We start from the raw sequence: 22,056 nt of genomic DNA, 5'->3' as shown, positions 1-22,056 counted from the left end.
TGGGGGAAGAGGGGAACAATCAGCGTGTGCGCTAGTTGTATACAGGTATAAATTTGCTTAAAATGCATACACATCAGGTACATGCCACAGTCCCTAAACCTACCCATTCCAGATTCTGCAAGTGCCATGGTAAGGTGCGTATTGAGGAAAAAGATACAGAAAGATAATGGAGCAAATCTGCAAACACCTAGCAGAGAAGGTGATAAGTAACAGTCAGCATGGATTTGTCAAGAATAAATTGTGTCAAAACAAACAAACCTAATAGCTTTCTGTGACAGGGTAACAAGCCTTGTGGATGGAGGAGAAGCAGTAGATGTGGTATATTTTGACTTTAGTAAGGCTTTTGATACTGTCTCGCATGACCGTCTCATAAACAAACTAGGGAAATACAACCAAGATGGAGCTACTATAAGGTGGGTGCATAACTGTTTGAGAAAGCCAGAGAGTAGTTACCTGTGGTTCAGTGTCAAGCTGGAAGGGCATATCAAGTGGGGTCCTGCAGGGATCAGTTCTGGGCCCAGTTCTGTTCAATACCTTCATCAATTATTTAGATAATGGTATAGAGGAAATACACTTATAAAGTCTGAGGATGATAACAAGCTGGTAGGGGATGCAAGTGCTTTGGAAGATAGAACTAAAATTCAAAATGAACTAGATAAACTGGAGAAATGGTCTGAAGAAAATAGGTTGAAATTCAACTAGGACAAAATGCAAAGGACTCCACTTAGGAAGGAACAATCAGCTGCACACATACAAAATGGGAAGTGAATGCCTAAGAAGGAGTATTGCGGAATGGGATCTGGGGGTCATACTAAATAGGAGTCAACAGAGTAACACTGTTGGGGAAAAAAAAAAGTGAACATCATTCTGGCATGTATTAGCAGGAGTGTTGTAAGCAAGACAAGTAGTAATTCTTCCTCTCTACTCCACGCTGATACAGCTTCAACTGGAGTATTGTGTCCAGTTCTGGACACAAAATTTTAGGAAAGATGTTGACAAATTGGAGAAAGTCCAGAGGAGAACAGCAAAAATAATGAAAGGTCTAGAAAACATGACTTATGAGGATAGATTGAAAAATTTGGGCTTGTTTAGTCTGGAGAAGAGAAGACTGAGAGGGGACATAACAGTTTTCAGTACATAAAAGGGTGTTACAAGGAAGAGGGAGAACAATTGTTCAGCATAGGATAAGAAGCAATGGGCTTAAATTGCAGCAAGGGAGGTTTAGGTTGGACATTAGGGAAACTTTCTGTCAGGGTAGTTAAGCATTGGAATAAATTGCCTGGGGAGGTTGTGGAACCTCTGTCATTGGAGGTTTTTAAGAGCAGGTTAGACAAACACCTGTTTGGTTCAGCCCATTGTACGGCTACAACAATCAGATCCAAATCTGGGTCCTGACTTGGAAATAGCCCCAATACCTCCAACCTCACATTTTCTCCCTTTCTGCTTTTGGTTTCCAGATTTCCCGCACTCAGAAGACAAAATAACCAGTCTCTAATACTGAAAGCAGCACTCATCCATCGTTCTTTCCCCTACCTGTCTCACAGGGAATTACATCTGCCTTATAATCATCCTTTTTTACAAGCTCCAAGAAGACATTTCCATTTAGATGCAAGCTTCAGTTCCCATAGCTTCTCACAAAATTGTATTCCATTCTCCCCTCCGCTCATGGTGATTCAGCTGGTGCTCTTGTTGTCTGAGTCAGTCCCAAACCAAAGTGCCTTCGTGATGTTAAGAGAGTGGGGTTTTGCTGGAGGTAGTGTCTTTCAGATGAGACACAAACCCAAGGCCCTGTCCAGATGGCACTTTTTGAAAGAGAGGGAGCATTTGTCAGTCCCTAACTTTAAACAATTATGTGCTCCTGCTCCCTAAATATCCCCAATAGGATACAGTACTCCCTTTTCACTTCCTGTCCTAAACTGCTCTGTGCTGTTAAACAGCTGCCTCACTGCATCCCAGACTGACTCGTGGGCAACAGTGCTGTATGTGTGTACAGTTTGTAAAGCTCTTTGGGATGAAAGGGAGCTAGGTTTGAAGACAATGAAGCTCTGCCAATTTGCACCAACTGGGGATCTGCCCTCTAAAGTATGTGTCATTCATTTTAAATTCTGCTTATGAAATCAACCCTTAAGCACCATACCAGGAGTCCCCCATTTGTTGATCCATAGATAACCTTGGCTATTCTTTTACGATTACAACAAGACATTCAGTAGGGTGATGTCAAAAGTTGTCAGTAGTCCACTGCTTGCTTGTACAGTCACCAGATATAAGAACAGCGTACAAATTTCTCTTTCTGCTTCGCTAGATACCAAAGTTATTCGCCCTGTGGACTTTAATCCTGTCTGATTTCAACTGATCCTGTGCTATTCAATTACAGCTTGGGGAACCCTATGCCACAAGAATAATTAAACAGAAGGAAGTGATCACCCTTACCTGCAATTTACTGACTGGCCAATGGGAAACAAGGGCTGATAAAGTAGAGCGCAACTTAATGTTAATCTTCTGTCTAATACCATTTCATTTTGGATTCCGATGCATCTATTTAAAGTGCATGGGAGCAAAAAGCAAAAGGAGAATAAATTATATCTGCAGTCGCAGATGTGGAACTAAGTAGTGGTCCTTCCTAGGTGCTCTTCTGAAGAGCATGTTGTCCATTGTGTCTTCACACACACAACCAACCATATAGATGTCTAACCCTATACAGGATGTGCTGGTAGCTCAACACCAAGAGCCCAGTTCTGATCCGAGAGCTTGTCTATATGCAAAGTTGCCCCAATTTAACTAACAGCATGATTTTAAAACTTGTTTACTTAAACTGAGTCAAAAGGTGATGTGGTCGCTCTTAAATGAATATAAACCTGGCCTATATCCATTTAGCCTAAGTCAAATAGTAGTGATTTAAGCTAACCTGAAATAAACCAAATGAAGAACGTCTACATGGGGTTTTGCACCTGTTTAACTCAATCCTTTTAAAAAACAATTTAAACTTAAATCAGTGCAACTTCTGCATTTAGACAAGGCCACAAAGTCAATGGTAGGAAACTAGAGTAACTGCTGTCAAAACAAAGGAGTTGCACCTGTTTTAAACCAGTGTAAATGAAAGATTCAGACACAGAAATATATACATATTGCTTTGTAGTGGTGGAGCAATATATCTAGCATGCTGCAAGAGCCTGATGTCTTTAGGATCCTCACACCTCCAGTATCAGAGGGGTAGCCATGTTTGTTGCTTTTTACAGATCCAGCCTAAGAATCGTTTGGCACCTTATAGACTAACAGACGTATTGGAGCATAAGCTTTCATGGGTGAATACCCACTTCGTCAGACACAGTGGATATTCACCCACGAAAACTTATGCTCCAATACGTCTGTTAGTCAATAAGGTGCCACAGGACTCTTTGTTGCTTTTTACACCTCCAGTGTTTCAATATTTATTTCAGATTAGTCCATTTAAAATAACTAATAAGATGAGGGTAGAAGTGTTGGGAAAAGGAGGCCCTAGAGGCTGAAGTCCTCTCTCTCACTCTCTCTCTCTCTCTCCATAGTGCCGGTACAGCATGGGCAGAAATAGGGCAGGCTTGCCTTTCACTACCCCAATTCGGACTTGGAGGAATCACTTCCAGGAATGAGGAGGGTGTTCTGCTGCCACAGACCATTCAGTCCCTGGCTTCTCAGCTTAGCTGGACAATGAGGAACAGAAGGGTGAGGAAACAGGGGCCTCTGCGATGGTGTTTTATTTGTGAACACCTGTACACGGGGAAGCAGATTGTTATTCGCCAACTAAAAATCACCATGTTTCATTATGGTATTTAGATGCAAACCAACCACTCGGATTATTCTAGCTTATGCAGCCTGTTTTAAGAGTGAGAGTTTAAATTTACAAGGCGAATATAAGCACTGCCTCTCTTTGGCAGCACAAACAGCTGGATTTAGTGTGTGTACGCTGTGCGGTACAGGGAAAGAACGCAACGAAGTGCTGAGATAACAGTCATGTGCAGCCATATAGAAACCCAGGTAGATGGATACAAAACACACATGCACACTTGATAAATGCATCAAACTGACTAGCAATCAGAGGCACAGGCAGCCACGACCCTGCACACAGAGAGACGGTGACTTATTACAAGCGGTCACACAGGCAGCTGCTCTAGAATAGGAGAGCTGTTCAGTACCACAAGGAAGGAAATAGAGGGCAAGAGAGACAGCTTACCCCTCTGAGCTGCTGGACACCACCGAATAGCCTCATCACTCCATCAATCTCCTGCTCCAGCCTTCTGGTCCAGTACTGCATCCTGCAGGACGGGGAGAGAGACGCACAGAGTCAGAGCCCTGACACTTAGATCAGCAGGCTAGTCGAAGGGGGAGGAAGGAAGGAAATCGGTGCCCACAGCGAAGTTTACTGCGCTCTGTTTCTGCAGTGCCAGATGTGGGCAGAATACCAAGAACGTCTGCCCTTAGAGTTATGGCTGGGGCTTCAGGACTTTTAAGTTTACACACAAAGGAAAGGGGAAGGGGAGGGTAGGCAAAAACAGAAATTGCCTCTTTTCGCCCTTTTACTAAGCAAGAGAGACATATATCGTGCAACCCCAAAGGGACTATTCAAGGCCTGGGTGGCTCAGTACTTGGCTTTTGCTATAGAGAACAGCTTATCGCTCCTGCAGGACTATTTGGCCAAGAGCACCCGTAGAACCAGTTCAGGACCAGCCATGTCTTCCGGCAGGGGACTATGCCCTGCCCCAGCAAGGGAATGGACTCTAGGCTATAATAGGGCTTTTCCAGTGTTAATTTATATGATTGCAAGGCCACAAGACAGCATTGACACACTTGGGAGCCTAATATTGGATCAGGAGAATCCCAGGGCTCAGCTAATAAGCAGCCCCAATATTTCTCACTCCCATAAGAGGGTGCTGCTGCCAGGTCTGAGGAGAAGTTATTGGCAAAGCTGCCTCTTGGGTTACTTGACCAGAATGGGAAGCTGCAGCATGGACTACACCATGTCACTCCTCTGTACAGATCACTTTATGGCAAGAGTTCCCATTGCTGGCAAGCCTGCATTTGTCCACAGCACACTCCATACTCGCCCCTCCACCCAAAAAAAAAATAATAATAATAAAAAAAATTATAGATAGATATAGTTGTAACACCACTCTTCAAATCCACAGCTTTTAATCCTCCTCTGCTTTTAATGAGCTTCCCTGACTTCTTTAATTCCTGGCCATGCAAATGTCAAAGCTCCCACCTGGCCTGGAAAAGTGCTGCTGGCTTGTCTACATCCCAATTATTATTATTTTCAGTGCTATTCCCATGGCACCTTTTATCTCTAAGTGCTGCATCAGAAAAAGGAGCCAAAGAGGAGTAGACGAAACTGAGGCCAGTAATGGAAAGTAGGAAGCCAGCCTCACAGCAAGTAGGATCATGCAGTGGAGAGAGCAGAAAGCAATAGAGCTATCGGCCTTGGCCCATTTTAAATCCAGAAAAATTCCCCCAGATCAAGGCTTTACACACGCACACTACAGCCCTGCTGCCACTGAACCTTCTCCGCAAGGACAAGAGATGGGGAAACCCAACTTATGAGTTTATAAGAGGATTGTAATACTGTATTTTACAGTCTAATGATTGCCAGCCTTGGGCCAATATGTATTTCCATTAGGCACAAATTCTAGAGGAACCTCCCCCACACACACACACACACACACACACACACACAGAGCTTCTCTTTTACAGCAGAAGCACCACTTGTAAACACCTGGAGTGGAGGCACCTAAGGAGGACAGGAATCTGGTCCGGCAGACACCCATGTTATTCACGCAGGTGGAGCTCTTGCCAGTTGTTAACATTACACAGGAGGCTGCCAACAGAAGGCTGGTATAGCTGCACAATACAAGCTTACAGAATTAATCATGCTGAAAACCCCATCTCTATGATTAAACTGGTCTAATGTTCTAAAGCAGGTGACGCTATGATTTTTGCCCTCAGGAGTTTGGTAGAGGAGGAAAAGGCAGGCAGAGGAGCATATGGGCAAGAAAGCAGCAGACATTTTCTCTGAGAAGCAGAGAGCAAAGCTGCACAGACAGCTGTTTTAAAGGTGGAGGGTTACAAGTTCTAGAAGCCCTTCAAGGAGCTTACACAGCTGACATCTTTCACTGAATTCTAGCTACCTACAGCATCTGTCCATCCCATCCCTCTCTAGGAACATTGGACTTGCCATATCAGATGAAACCTATAGCCCATCTAATCCTGTATCCATTAATCCTTAAAAAAAAATAATAATAAAATAAAATAAAATAAAAAAAAAGTTTTCAAGTGCCATCAAGGCACAAGATTTCAGAGAGTTCTAACTATATGGGAAGTTTGAGGCATCTACATTATTCTGTTATTAAGATCATTCAAGACATACACACAAAACTGACATGGGGTGCTCATTTTCTTAATTTTTAAATTAATTTTAACTCAAATTAATTAACTGAGTTACTTAAATCTACAAAAAATTCATTCTGTGTCCAAACAATAAATGCTGTCATTTTGGGGAGGAGATAAGGTATGTTTCCATGCATAAGAAAAAAGGTTGGAATTTTGCTTCAAGTGCAAAACTCAACTGAGCCTTAACTCTGGAGCCACGACCAGCATCTCCATATCCAAGTAGCTCTGGCCCAGCCTGCACCTGTGGTTATCAAGGGGTACATGTACCCCAAGGAGGTATGGCAACTCATCTAAATGTTTGCCTAGTTTTTCAATGGGCTACGTGAAATGCACTATTAAAGTCAGTAAACTAAAATTTCATACAGACAATGACTTGTTTATACTGCTCTAAATACTATATCAGTGTTTCTTAACCTAGGAGGTCATGATTTATTTTTATAATTATATGGTAAAAATGAGAAAGTAAGCAATTTTACTGTGCTGTAACACTTATATTTTTTTCTCTGATTTTGTAAGCAAGTAGTTTTCAAGTGAAGTGAAACATGGGGTATGCAAGACAAATCAGACTCCTGAAAGGGGTACATTAGTTTGGAAAGGTTGAGAACCACTGGCTTACACTACAGAAGGTTTGCCAGTATAGTTATACCAACAAACTCCCTTAGTGTGAATGCAGCTTACATGGGCAAAAGAGTGCTTATGCCAGTTCTCTGAACAAAACAAGCTATACCAGCAAAATGACTTTTTTGCCAGTATAACTGACTACACTAGGGCTTCTGTCAATATTGAATGGTCAAAGAAAAATAATTGCCTGACATTACTACACCAGCAAAAGTTTGTAGTGTAGACCTGGTTTATATCTATGGATTTCTAAATGCAGCCATCACTATAATATTTGGGGCCAGTGATTTTGGTGACCAGGAATGTTCAAGGCCAGGCACATCCTAGAATTTGGCATCACCTCTTCACCCACCACTTGCCATGTTCTGGGTAGGAAGGTACCATTTAAAAATATATTACTATTCTTCTATCTCAGCTGACCTCCTGCTTCTGTGATTGTTCCACTTGAAATTTTAAAGAAAGGGATTAGAGCAAGGATGAAAAGGGCAAAGAAACTGATATGCCATTATGCACATGGAGATTTCACTTTGAAGCAACTCTGGTATGGAAGCTGTAAGCAATAAGACATGACAGTCATTGCATCTCTAGGCCATTATTGCACGCCTCAGGTGGTGTTACGGGGCTCAAGGAGCAATAAATTCCTCGAAATGCTCGGCCCAGAGTGTCTGACCGCTCTTGTGAAATGGCGTTTATAAATAAAATATAAAGCAAACAGCAAGGCCGCTGCACTTACTGGGATACTATTGACACAGATGCATTACCAGTCACAAGGCCCCATTTGCGACCTGTGTGCTAAAGCCTTTTCCTGAATTTAATTCCAGTTGCAGCAGCCTGAAGTATCCTTCTCCAGTGAATTAATATGGGAGAGGAAGATATCCCAAAGACAAGAGTTTTGGGTCACCACTGAGCAAGTTGCTCGATAGGCACCAGCATACCATAGTGAGGTTGCCTCGTGGTCCCACCCTCCACCCCCTTTAAAGACTATCCTGCACAGTTTACCTAAGTCCCTGCTAAAAGCAGACCCTTGACCATGTGTAAATTCAAATTCCCGACCCTCAAAACAAAACAAAAACAAAAAAAGTTGTTGTGTGTTTGGTGGTTTTCTCCCCCATCTGCACAATTTATAACCTGCTGTACAATTTGTAACAAGGAATATAAAGAAATCTTAAAAAAAAAAAAAAAAAAAAAAAACCACACACACATGCAACAACGTCCTTTGTCATTGTCTCCTCAAAGGAAGCTTTAAAAATATTAATTGATTTCATAATCTGTATATTTGATTTTTTGTTTAGAGAGAAGATATATAAAAAAAAAGTTTTACTAGCACACGCATCCAGTGCTGCAGTCCAACCTGCGCTATATGTGAGCCAGAAGTTTGCACCTGCACATATATTCCTTCAGAAAAGGGGTGGATCTCCTTTCTGACTGCTCTCCTATTCCAGACATACCTGGTTTGGTCCCAGGGCAAGTTTCCCATTTTACATAAGCCAGTCCCCCTTCTCAAGGTCCCATACCTCCATGGAAGACTTTGGTTAATACATCTGAGCTGCTGCCACCACCACCATTCCTGGGAGCGTTTGTTGGGAGAATTCCCGTGGAGTCAGGGAACACCCCTTCTTTGGCCCAAGACCCTCCCCCCCCCCCAATTTCTGTACATAACAGACTGCATTGCTTAGCGCTGGTCTTCTGCGCAGCAGCCCTCACACACAAGCAAGCCACCAAGCCAGGTCAATTCCATTTGTTTGTGGTCTCAAGAATGTAAAAGGACAAGGGGAAAAACAACTTAAGAGGATATGCTCCCCCAGGGCTCAATGGGTTATACAGAAAGTATTTTGTACAAGTGTACACACTTAATGCTGTGTGTTCAGCCAAGAATGCTTCCTAGGTTTTGGTTCAATGCCCAAATATCACTATTTAATAAGGTTATTAATTATAGTGTTGCCCAATTTTTGCTGTGCAGGAACTTTCCCTTTTAATTGGCTTATTCTTCAAAATGCTTAATTCTCCAACTACCTTCACATGTGTGTGCATTCTTCATTTCTTATATATCTGAAAGAGGAAGCCCTATATAAGCCAATATTTACCGACCAGGAAAAAAAAAATCACCTAACATTTATTGTTGTTGAACAGGACTACTGGAGAATATTGGTTGTAATAGAACAGCCACAGAAATTGCTGGCCACTCTGCCAGTCATTTTCAAACCTCCCATACTGTCATTTTCATGACTCCCTGTTAATTTCACGTATGTGCACAGGTGCTTACCAGGAATAAGTGCGAGAAAATACCAGGACAATTCATGTGTGTGTGTGTGTGTGTGTGTGTGTGTGTATAGACAGACAGACACCCCTCAAGATGTTACTCACCCACTATCACCCCACAATAAAGCACCTTGGAGGGGGACGAAGGAGAGAGAAATTCCAGAAATCTAATGGAAGAAAGATCTATTAAGAAGATCGGATGGTCTGCTAGATAGAACCCTGGATTGGAATTCCCAGCTCTTCCACTGCCCTGCTGCATCACCTCAGCCACAGCATATCCCCTCTCTGTGCCTTTGTTTTCCCCTCCCACTCAGTCTTGTCAGCTCATTGCAGCAGACAGTCTCTTAACGTGTGTGTACACAACACTTAGCACAGAGGGGCCTTGACCTCAGCTGGGTTCTCCAGACCTCGGTGTAAAAATTAATAAATAAGTAAATAAAAAACAGAGGAATAGTTTGGGGAGGTGGCTTTATGGGCCCGCAACGTAGACCTGGGCAAACGATGTGAACAAAATGCCGCAAATACTAGATTACATTTTGTAACAAACACACTTTAATTTGTGCTCTATTTGTTAACCACAAATAGTCTAGTGAACAAGTATAACTGGCAGGAATGTTCACAGAAGTAGCCAATTTTATGGGGAATACGAGAGAATATTCCTGGAAAATGAGTTTTGAACCTGAAAAATCAAGTGTTTGCCATCTAAGAGTTACACTCCACCAATCAGGGAACAGACAACACCATGTGATCAATGTGTCCTGTCAAAATACCTTGAATTTCAAACTTTGCATATAAAATACTCACAACCAGCTTTTTTGCAGAGAAGCTGGAGGCCAAAGAATAATTCAGTGAATAAATTAAATAAACAGGCTTGAGAAAATCATGCTGTTTGTAGAGGATTGGCAAATAGAAAGAGGAGAAGTTAAGTGGTCAAATGTAGAAAATACCATACTTAATGGTACTGCAAAGGGTCCCCGCAAGATCGATGTATCCCTTTATCACATCAACTCTCTCTCACTCTCACACACACACACCCCTACCTGGTAATAAAAAAACAACCAGCAAAGCACACCACAGGAAATCTCTTTTGCAGACAGTGAGGCAGAGGGAAAGGCAATCGCAGCATGCGGCTCCCCAAACCAGTCACTATCCATCTCAGAGTGGGTTTCTTCATTACGTGACCATTTTGAAATGCAGCCATCACATGAAGGGCACTGGAATTTTAGCAATATTATTTTGCAGCTCTTCCACCTGAGAATCCCAAAGTTCTTTTCATCCATGAAAGAACTAAGCTTCACAGACTCTCAGAGCCTGAGTCTGATGTTGTAGCAACACTGGGTTACAGTTCTTTACGTGAGAGCAGAATCATGCAGGTGAGGTGCAAGGCAGGTTAGCCTCAGCCAAGGCACAGAGAAGTTAAGCCAATGCCAAAACAGCAAGTCTCTCTCTCTCTCTCCCCCCCCTCTTTCCAAAAGCCTTGATCACACCTACACTAGTGTAAATCAGGAGTAACTGTACAGAAGTTGGTGGAGTTGCACCAAGTTTCTACTGTTTTATAGTGAGATTGGAACCACACCCTTGAACTCTTAAAGCCTGTAACAGAACTGAAGAGCTGCAAGATACTGCTTTAATAAATAAGTGAACAGGTGTCAGTTTTATAAAGCCTATTTATTGCTGAAGGAAGTTCACCCAACAAATCCTCTTGTAATTTTCACTCCCCATCAAGCCCTCATGACAGACAACGTCCATGCATCACCATTCAACCAGCTAGGTGCACAATGGTTTACATTAACACCTCCCTCTGTGCCACCACTATCTCGGCTGTTTCACCACTCTCTCAGCCATGAGGAGGATGAAGGGGTTGAAGAGATCCCATTCCCTAGTGCAAGGTGAGAACAGGTCTAGCAAAGCTTCTGCTAGCAGCATGAATTAACTGACTTTATGATGTAATGACAGACACACTGGTTTGTTTGTTTATTGTGTACAATTCATGGCTCTCTTGGGAAGTAGACAGGGAGGGGTGGGGGAGATCATTGCAGTTCTCGTTTGTTCCAGGAAACGAACATCAGATGGAAAGCAAAGCTGCCCAAAGGAGAGCAGTCCCAGCTTCCACGAAGCAACTCATGGGATTCCAACACCCAGCTGGGGACCAGAACACAGCAAATCAGACCAACTTAGCCAGAGTTGGCAAGAACTCAGATGCTCTTAGTCTGGCATCCTTTGTCACCAGAGCCCAGACAATCTCCTAACCACGTTCTGAGATTCAACTTCTTCTGCAGAATCTCACCATCAGAATGTTTGCACCCCAGCACCTGGACATTGCTTGGTGATGTAATGATAAAAAACACAAGAGAGCTATAATGTGGCTGCATCGCAATGTTCCCACCATTTCTATGCAGGGTCCCAACATGATGAAGGTCATTGGCTCTTAGGAGAATTGAGGAGTCTAAATATCCTCCACACCTCATAGAAACAACTTCTTGAGAAGAAAATATATTGGAGAATGCAAACAGTCTCCCCTAAGAGAAATGGTAAAAGTCCCCTGGCTTGGATCATTTAAGTAACTGGACTGATCCAGACATTGGGGAATGGACTGTAAGGAACAACTCTCTGCTGCCTGTTGGAATACGATTTTAAACAGAGCTTACACTGGTCTCTCATTTCCACAATGTCTAGTTTACAGGGTGTAGGGCAGACCCTGTCAAGTAGATAATGGGGCTCATGGCAATCAGGATCTGTAAGCACGGCCACAACTCCGGGCTAGAAAGAGCCCACCATGGGGATCACGGCTCTGTGCTGGAGTATCTTACCACAAGACATTTATCATGGCAAGGAATACATTCCAAAGTGAAAAGCTATTAAGCAGCATAGACAGGAGGACTGGTAGAGGCCAGTTGGGTCCCCCTTCCTGACCCCAGCATGCTGCAGGGCCACTCCCTACGTCATTCCCCCAATGTCTCAGCTAGCCTACACTGGGCTCTCTGCAGTGATTAATTAGGCCTTTAAAACACAGGCCACCTTCAAAGGTTCAATAATATTCAGTTACAGTAAGCCTGATGGCTAGCTGGTGCTGAGCTGGGCCTGAAGTAAGTTGGCATCTACAAACTTCACCCCTGGCCAAACAAAGGTATCATTCATCTCTTCTGTGAGGGCCTACAGATACGAGAAACATTCAGCCACACCATTTCCCCTGCTCCTCGGCTTCTAACTGCATTAACCCACCATCTCCTAGGCTAGTTAAAGTAGACTGGCACAACATTATATACACGTCTCTAGGGCTTTCTGGGCACCATTTTCACTAGATATGTGTTTAGTTAAAACCCCTCTCGCCACCATTACTCCACTTGAGGAATTCCTGGGCCACAATAGGAGTGGCATATAATCATTGTTATTATAAAGCACTTAGTGATGCTCACTCAATGGATCTTTCGATAGCCAAACAACCAGGACCCTGTCATTTTTACATGCAGGCTACCTTGTTCCCAGAAGCTGCATGTTGGATGTTCCTTTTCAGCAATGCACTCAAGGGAAAAGGAGGAGAAAAAACACTTTTAACAATTAATTGATTGCACTTTATGCCATTATCTCAGTGCTTTATGATTCATGCCTAAGAGCTGCCTCCAGTACCTTTGGATCCAATCAGCACCAGAGTAAGGTGCACACATCTGGACTCTGGAAGAATAAAGCTGTGTCCGTTTATCACAATACCACCTCATCCATCAGTGCTGCATAATATGAGGGGCCAAATTTCAGCATTAGCTGGTCTCAGACCCCCAAACCTCAAGCACATGGCTCACATAACACCACAAATGAATACAATCTAGTTTCCCTTCAGTGACAACACAAAACCCAGCTTGCCCTATGAGGCCTGGGGAAGAACTAGATCAGTGCTACAACTGGTCTTTTCTTTTAAAGAAGCCACTTTCCTGTACATTTTAGAGCTTAGGCAAAGTGAAGGGAGAAGGGGAGAAGGCAGGGAAAAAAGGTGAAGTTGTGTCTGCTTCCCCCAAACACCTCAGCAGCATTAAACAGGTGATGCAACCACAGCCCTGCCTTGATTCTGATCTGCCAGACCCACTCTGGGGCTGCTTAAGGACTCTGGCTGAGTGACATTTACAAAAGGAAAAGTCATTGGACAACCTTGTGACAGAACTGTTCAGCATTAACTAGGCCATCCCCATAACAAACAGGTAATTATTCTCCCCATTTTTACAGAGAGGAAACACTGAGGCACAGAGGTTAAGTAACTTGCCCATGTCCACAGAGCCAGGACTAGAACCCAGGAATTCCAGACTCCCAATTCTGTGCTCAAGCCTCAAAAGTGTACATTTACACTGCAAGTGAAGGTGTGTATGTAGCCTGGATAGGCATACCACTGCTAACTTTAGTCTAGCAAGCACAGGTAACAACAATAGTGTAGATGTGGCAGCACGTGCTAGCAACCGGAGAATGTACCCAGTGTGCATGTACTTGGGCAGCTCTGAAGCCCATGCTACTACGTCTACACTACTGTTATTACCCATGCTAGCTAGCTTAAAGCTAGCACGAGTAGCCATACCTTTACTTGCAGCATAGACATACCACTTAAGGAGGCAGCAATCAATTCAGAAGGAAGGATGTTCCCACAGAGAGTGACACCCCAAGGCACTTCCAGTGCTTACCAACCCTAACACACGCACACATATGCATGCACAACAGAAACCGAGGAACCAAAGATAATTCACTTTTTTGTTTTCAATGCCAATACTCATTTATGAAATCAAAATTCTTGTTTGCAGGCAACCAAAAAGCCTGTGCAGAGAATATTCAGAGATTTTTTTTTGTATGTTTTTTTTCTAGAAGACAAAACCAGTTTTTAATGTGGCACTCTTGATGGGTCTTATGACATCATCAACCCCTTTCTATTTAGAATAATGACTTCTTCCACACGCCACGAGATTTGAAATTACCTGTGAAATATATTTCCCCAGGCGCAGGCTCAAGAAGCATGTAAATTACCCAGGCTAATGGCCTCTAGAATTCTCTCTCACCAACACACACACACACACACACACACACACACACACACACACACTCCCAGTTGGAAACGTTCAAATGAGACCATGGGAGACATGCTAAGGGGTAAATATTTGTGGGATGAGAGAGGAGTTGTGCTGAGGCTTCCCCAAGAGCTAGCTCTGCCTTTAGGAGACAAGATACACAAGCCTTATACAGACAGACAGAAGCTGGTGCACTGTCAGCACAAAAATGTAATTTTAAAAGAGTGCTTTCTTGGGACAGTTGCCTGGCCATAATTTCCACAGCACAAGCAACCGAACATACTATGGATTATGCTGCAAAATGCACCCCTTAAATTTTCAAACACCTGATGTTATGGCACGTTGAGCAATTGGCAGCAATTTCTCCAACTCTTCTCTCAACTCCTCAGAGAAACAGCCCTGTTCAAGCGTATATTAAGCGCGCTTTGGTGCCAAGGCACTTGCCAGAGTCCAGCCCCCAGAGTCTGGATTCCACAAGGACAATTGCCATCCACCCCAAGACAGGGAAAGAGGGATTCTTCCTTAGAGGTCAAACTCTCCTAGCCACGTCTCTACTCACAGAACATCAGTATATAGAATGAGATGCATCGACTCCAAGAGAAGGTGCTTTGTCCATTGGAAGGAGCAGATATCTCGGAATTATATGGCCTGAGTTCTATTCCTAGATCTGCTATTGACTTACTGCCTGACCTTGTCATGTCAACTCATACCTCTGTTTCACCGGAGCTAGTCGTTCATTTTGAAGTGCAAACATTATAGCAAACACACTAAAAGGAAGAGTTATGTAGGGGAGAACTAGGCATGGGGAGGGAACCAAGGATGCACACACGAGAGGAGAAAGACACCTAGGTGCTCATACTTCAGCAGAGGGGGGGAAATGAAATGGGACCTGAAAATATAACTATCCACACACCCAAAAGGGCAGGACAGAGTCAGATAAATCAGCTCTTTAGCTGGTGTAAATAGCTTCAGCTCCATTGGGGATCTGGCCATGCCACTAACAGAGCCTACTGCAGGCAGGGCTGACAACCAGTCACCTTTCACCAAAGTCATACAAATCACAAGAGCCCCTGAAGATCTATACTGGGGGGGGAAAAAAAAAAAAAAACACAGTAGGTGGGAAATAGGAACGGCCACAAGCTAGCACAGATCAAAATGGGCCAGGTTTATCCCCCCAGGGGGATTCCATTGAAGCAAGTAGAGGAAGGCCAAGGATGTATTTGGCACAATGGTCTTGGCATGGGTTTTTCAAAGTCAAGGTCAAGCTGCAACGCATTTCCCTGGCATATCCATCCTGCTAAGCCACGGATTGACAGAAGCCGTGGTATCACACTGCTCTCATTTTCCAGAAGCATAACTAGGACAAGCAACTTGAGCATTTTCAACAAAGAGTGTGTGCTAAGATCTGCACACACTCTTCAGGGTGACACTCAGAGTTCAAAATTAACTGTTGGCTCAGGTCTCTAATACAACCACCACAATATATACAAGTGATCAATTCTGAAATACCAAGTCCAAGTACAGTGACAGCAGAGAAAGTGGGAATAAAAGGAATGAGGCTGTGACAATAACATGTTTCATTGCTGTGACCCAAAGGAGGACAGCGCTGGCTTCATTCACAAGATTTGCCAAAAATATTCAATACATGATTCAGAATATTCCATGTTTTGACTGCTGAATTTGATTTATTGAGTCATATTGCACCTCTCGCAACCTTCAAATGCTTTAGACAACTTCAAACTTTACACTTATAAATATCACCCCCAAAATGCAGCTGCCATTCTGTATACAACAGTTTTAGCGCCAGGCAGTAAAGACACATTCTGCACCCACTTAAACAGGAACTTAAGCCGGCAGATTATAATTTTGAATAATTTTCACTTGGCCCAGTACAGTCAGAGCCTTAGTTTCCATAATAACATCTGAGACAGCACCCCTTCAGGCACACAGCAACTCCCCTTCCCCAACACCACACTGGGATATCACACTTGTCCTCCTGAGTCAGGGAATAAAGCAATTTGCTAAATCATCAACACCACTTCCTGCTTGGTTGTCTTTGGGAAGGGTCTCCCATCCACGTATTGCCTATGTCTAACTCTGCTTATCTTACGAGAGGTCACAAATGCTATGTGGTATGGCTAGATGAATGGGTAAATTCAGTTAGAGAAGAAAGTCAATAGGTTGTACAACCTATCATACAAAAAAATATTGACTCTGGCCATGGGCACATCCATCCATCCACCACTTAACTATGATCTCGCACAATATAAAAGGCTCACTCCCTGATGAGAAGACCACACACTCAGTTGCTTGAAAGCCACCAAACAAGTGACGTTTATTAAGTGGCTCTTGCAAAAAACAAGCTGCTTTCAGTGCATGTAATCACATTCATAAACAGCTCAAACCGCCAGTGCAAGACTCTACTTCGAAAGATGTCAGGAAGGAGGGGGGAGGGAGGAAAAAAAAAAAAAGAAAGAAAGATTCTCACACACCAGCATGGGCAATTCTCCACACAGCATATTGGCCGGAGTATTCAGTCTGATCCCAGACAACATAAAATGTACCTCATTTGCCTCAGAAGATACAAACAGGGTTGTCAGAACGGTATGGTGTACAAGACAGCACCGTGCAAGGGGAGAGGGAAAAGAAACCATTTATCTAAGCAGGCATGATGGTGAAATCAGACCCTGTGTCAGACCTTGGCTCTCAGGCATCCTTTCACAACTGGCCACAGAGTGGCATTACAGTTCCATTTCACCCTGCAGGATGCCTGGTAAAGAGAGCAAGGAAAGGCAGGTAAAAGAAATACTGCCTCAGCTTGGACCACCTTAACCATAAGCACTGCCTCACTGGGGTGAGAACGCTGCCCCAAATCCTCATCAGGCCCCTCAAGATAGTGAATAAGAAGCAGAGCTGATTATATTTCTCTCCAAAGAGAAACTGAGTCAAGACAGCTCATTTCCAAGGCCAACAGACACAGTTAAAAAGAATGACATAGAGGTGCTCCATTCAGTCTTGGGGCAAGGGGAGGAAAGTTGGTGTTTGTGTCAAAAACATCTACAAGGCATCTCTGACATCAGGTCACATGTGTGGGGAGGGGATAGATAAGGCTTCCTAGGAATAAGTGGTGAGGTATTGAAGCTCCATGAATGTATGTAAATTAGATGAGTTTCTTTCCTTCACACCAAGATAAAAATCAAAACAGAAAAAACTACAACCTCCATCCTCTTTAAAAATGGAGCCAAAAGCCCAAGTTCATTCCAGATTTAACTCCACTGCCTTTAGCAGAGTTGCACTAAGGATAAATTTGGCCCCAAACCTTGAAAACACTTGGATGGCCCTCCGCCTGGAAATAACATGCTTCCAGGCTATTTTTTGCTGTAGGAGACTGAAGATGGTGAATTCTGCTACACAGACAGGATGGTTCAACTGCAACAATAAAATAGCCCACTAATGCACGATATGTTTGGGGAGGGGGGCTAATGTTGATTCACTCCCTCCCTGTGCTCTTGAAATGGCTGTCATTCCATGGCAGGAAGAGCAATGTCATTGGCTCGGTCACTGATCTACAATTTTTAAGATTTCCCAAGCAAAACAAAGAGAATAAATAAAAACTGAGAGGTACATATGTGGAGGGAAGGCATTGATTTTTATACCCAGTTTTGCAGCAAGGGCTGGGTGGGAAGGGAAAGCACAGAACCCTCTCTGAAACTGTGATACATCTCTAACTGGTTGGAGGCTCACAGCCTCTCTTTGGCTTGCAGGCCTTGAATAATTAAATGCAGTTTCCTCCAACCTTTTTTCCCCTGCTATGCATGACGGGCTGCAAAAAGGTTTACCATTACCTTGGGAAAGGGCTTCTTGTCCCCCTGCAGAGCCCCTGCCAGCACACAGGCCTTATATTCCCCAGTGGAAGTGCAGGTGCATTGTTTTATTCCGCCCCACAGCACAAGAAATATGTTATCAGCTGTGAATGCTCAAGTATATGGCTCTAATTTATAAGGCTACACCAGACATGAGGAAATGGTACTTTGGCTCCTCGTGGCTCTGCTGAGTTCATTATAGAGCAGTAAAAGAGGCTCAGCCACACATAGCCCAGAATTTGGCTGAACATTCAACACCTGATAAAATTGTAGATTAGATGCTCTGCTTAGCTTCTTCTTCACTTTTTTATTCCTCAGTTTTAGTTTTACAGCGGCAAAAAAACCTAACTAGGAACAGGGGACATTATCTCTTCCTGTCACTGCACGAAGCCCCTAACTAGGTGACCATTTGACCATTCTGAAGAGATTTATGCAAAGCTTATGAACCTAAGGACCTAGCTACAAGAGTCTCATTGATTCAGAGGAAGCGTTATAAGTGAGACAGCTTTATAAATCACCTGGCACACAGCAGCTGACACCAGCCGCTCAGAGTAGAAACAGAGGCTCTAGACCCCTTGTACCAGGCTGGGGTGTATATAAAATGCCCCCTGGGATCAGTGTCTTGCTATTGAAGGAGTGTTCTAGGGGCCAGTTCTGGAATTTGTTGCAACGAGTCTATATTATAGATAGATAATTTCCTCGTTTGTCACTTGAGCGGAGATGGATTCACACTCTCTCCCAATTCTTTCCATCAATTTAACCGTTTAAGGGGTAAATATGTTTATGTGCAGGAAGGCCAAGGAACTAAAGAAACTGGGACCGACGACGCTTCTATTCATCAACAAGTCAGGTACGCGGAGGCTGCTGCAAACCCGTGCCAGGCCTGCCCCATCATGAAGTGTCGGCTCTGAACTGGGGGATGTTGGGAACCGAGAGGGCCAGTTAGTCCCTGCCAGAGCTCACATCTGGGGGGACCTTCAAGATGATTGCTGGCTGATACATACTCAGCACTCTCCCCTTAGGGCTTGGATTCCCTGGGTAACTTTGAGCAGGAACCGTTGTACAGCCAAACCGTCTCCTCGCTTACAGGGCCGGCTCCAGGCACCAGCCTGGCAAGCAGGTGCTTGGGGCGGCCGCTCCGGAAAGGGGCGGCACGTCCAGGTATTCGGTGGCAATTCGGCGGACGGTCCCTCACTCCCGCTGGGAGCAAAGGACCTCCCGCCGAATTGCCGCCGCTGAACGCGACTTTTTGGGGGGGGGGGGCTGCTTGGGGCGGCCAAAACCCTGGAGCCGGCCCTGCTCGCTTAGCACTACACGCTGCCCTTCCTTCTACGTACCAGCCCAGCGCAACCAAGCATGCCAGTACCTAAAACCACATGCAGTTCATTGGAACAGGAGCTTCCAACGCAGCTGAAACATTATACGTTGCCTGATGCAACAGAACCCCTTTTCCCCACTAACCTTACCTACTTGTTCTGCAATATGTTGACGTGGTCCCACCTGCCTGCCCTCCAACTGTCAATACGACACACAAAAAGCAGACAGAGCTTTATCTAGCCAATTTATAGGCAACCCCAAGGCTTGATACTCCAGCCCTTAGTCATGGAAATAACCCTTACTGGAGTGAGTAATCCCACTGATTTGAAGACTACCCACATGCGTAACTATTATTCATGGATAAGAGACTCCAAGTCTTTAGGGCATTTGATTTGTGTTCTTTCCCCCTCAGCATAAATTGCAATTATATTTCTAACCCCACAGTGATTTTTGCTCTGATGCATGGTGTAATCTCACTAATTTGCGCTTCATTTCGCTGCACACCTCATCATTTGCACATGGAAACTGCGGTGTCCCATTCTCATCCCCCCATACACTCCTGCAACTTCTTAGAAATATAAGCCTTCCCTGAACAGCTAAGACTTCATTACTTTTACAAAATTTACTGCGGAACATTCACTAGCATGCTGTGAAGGCTCATAAATAAATTAGAGATAGACAATCCTCGGCAGGTAAATTAACATGCATTTCAAAATGCATTATCCTTGGTTCTCTATCATGCTTGTTCATTTACTCGCTAATTGGCAAAATCCGGTAGTTCACAATGGACAACCCTCTCCTCCCCCAAAAAATCATCCATGCGGCAGGGGACAGTAAGACAGACCCGGATTTCAACAGCACCAATGTAAATCTGAAGTCACTGATTTCAGTGGTGTCACCCCAGATTGCACTGCTGCTAGTGAGAGGGGAATCTAGACCACAGAAAGTAGAGTTTGACTCCTTATTTGAATAGATATGGATACGGTGGAACTCCATTACAGCCAGTTAATAAAAGTCAATGGAAGCGGAGAGCTCCCCAAAATTCTCCCCCTTATCTCCTACATGAGAAATCTGACAGACCTTGAGAAACATCCACACTAGGTATCAGAGGGGTAGCCGTGTTAGTCTGAATCTGTAAAAAGCAACAGAGGGTCCTGTGGCACCTTTGAGACTAACAGAAGTATTGGGAGCATAATCTTTCGTGGGTAAGAACCTCACTTCTTCAGATGCAAGACTTGCATCTGAAGAAGTGAGGTTCTTACCCACGAAAGCTTATGCTCCCAATACTTCTGTTAGTCTCAAAGGCATCCACATTAGAAATGCATTGGGCCCCATCCATCCGTAGTTTAATTCCATTCACTTTGCTGGAGTTACGAATGCATTTGGCTCATTACATATACACAAATTCCACTCTGTTTTGGCTGCAGTGCCCACGACTTTATCATAGTCAGCTACATTTCACTGAAGGTTTTATATCCCCAGTAAGTGCCCAGGCCAACAATTTGATTGCTGACATGGGGCATTACCATGCAGAAGAGACAGGATCAGGCCTCATCCCTCACTCCCTTCAATCCCCAGCTCGGTTGATGCTGGGAACTTGAGTCTCCCACAGGAGACAGTCCAGCAAGCATTGGTCTCTTGTGCCCCCATTAGCTCATTGAGAAGCAGCTTTAGAGGAAGCTGCTTACTTTCCTAATTGCAGGAAAGGACCCAGGGTTTGTATGGAGTGCATGGCAGGATGTGGAAGCCACATACCACACGTTTGCCTGGCCTGATTTAGATTCATATGCCTGGGTCTCCTGTCCTGCAGCCCAATCCCCCCTTCACTCCAACCGATCTGGCTAAACATACTGATACACACATGCAAAAGTGGGTGTAAACAGGCATCTGAATTACAGACAAAAGAACCAATTCTTCACTCTGGGAAAATATTTATCATCTCAGTATATTTATCATCTGACTAATATCTTCCAGTCTCAAATGATATCGACCAGCATTAAAAGATTATTGAAATAAGGACTCACCAAAAGAATGATAAGGAGGTTGTTACAGTTGGTGAGTAATTCTGCCCATGTGCTTTCCTCAAACAGTTTAGTGCATTTCCAACTCCATGACCACATCCCAAAGAAATCTATGCCATTCAGGTTATCAGTCCTGTATAGCCCTACAACAACAAACCAAAGTGCATAGCCCAGAACTCAGGAGCAACTCTACAACAAACCACTGCAGATACCAAGAAAGGCAACAAATTTGCTAAAGAAATACATTTTGCTTTCCCAGGGTTCTTAGGAAAGCATATATTTAAATGTTCCGACAGTGTGCTTCCTAACAGAGTATTTAATTCAAGGAGTACTTGCTTGAGAATGAGTTTTTAAAAAACTCCATCCTACTTGGCTATTTCTTCAACTTAAAAACAAAGCTATTGTCCAAGTTGTGCTGTTTATTGTACATGTACAGTGTTGTACTGTAAATATACACTCCAGCACTAGACCCTCAAGGGCACTCTGCTGGCTTTTGAAGCCCAAAAGCCAATAGACTTGCTT

The 22,056-nt window shown here is 43.8% G+C and overlaps 1 protein-coding gene across 2 annotated transcripts in view; it reads right to left on the bottom strand.

Moving 5' to 3' along the window:
• Positions 1 to 22,056, bottom strand: part of CACNA2D2 (calcium voltage-gated channel auxiliary subunit alpha2delta 2) — a 590,375-nt gene that overhangs the window by 563,067 nt on the left and 5,252 nt on the right. For both annotated transcript variants that reach the window (XM_042861788.2, XM_042861789.2), the window contains exon 2: positions 4,208 to 4,289. In XM_042861788.2, the coding sequence (XP_042717722.2) occupies positions 4,208 to 4,289 (82 nt within the window). The remainder of the gene's footprint in view (positions 1 to 4,207; positions 4,290 to 22,056) is intronic.

This window comes from Chrysemys picta, chromosome 7, assembly GCF_011386835.1.
Source record: "Chrysemys picta bellii isolate R12L10 chromosome 7, ASM1138683v2, whole genome shotgun sequence".
In the NCBI taxonomy this organism is placed as follows: domain Eukaryota; kingdom Metazoa; phylum Chordata; order Testudines; family Emydidae; genus Chrysemys; species Chrysemys picta.
The sequence above is the reverse complement of the archived record's forward strand: the minus strand, read 5'-3'. Positions and strand labels throughout refer to the sequence as shown.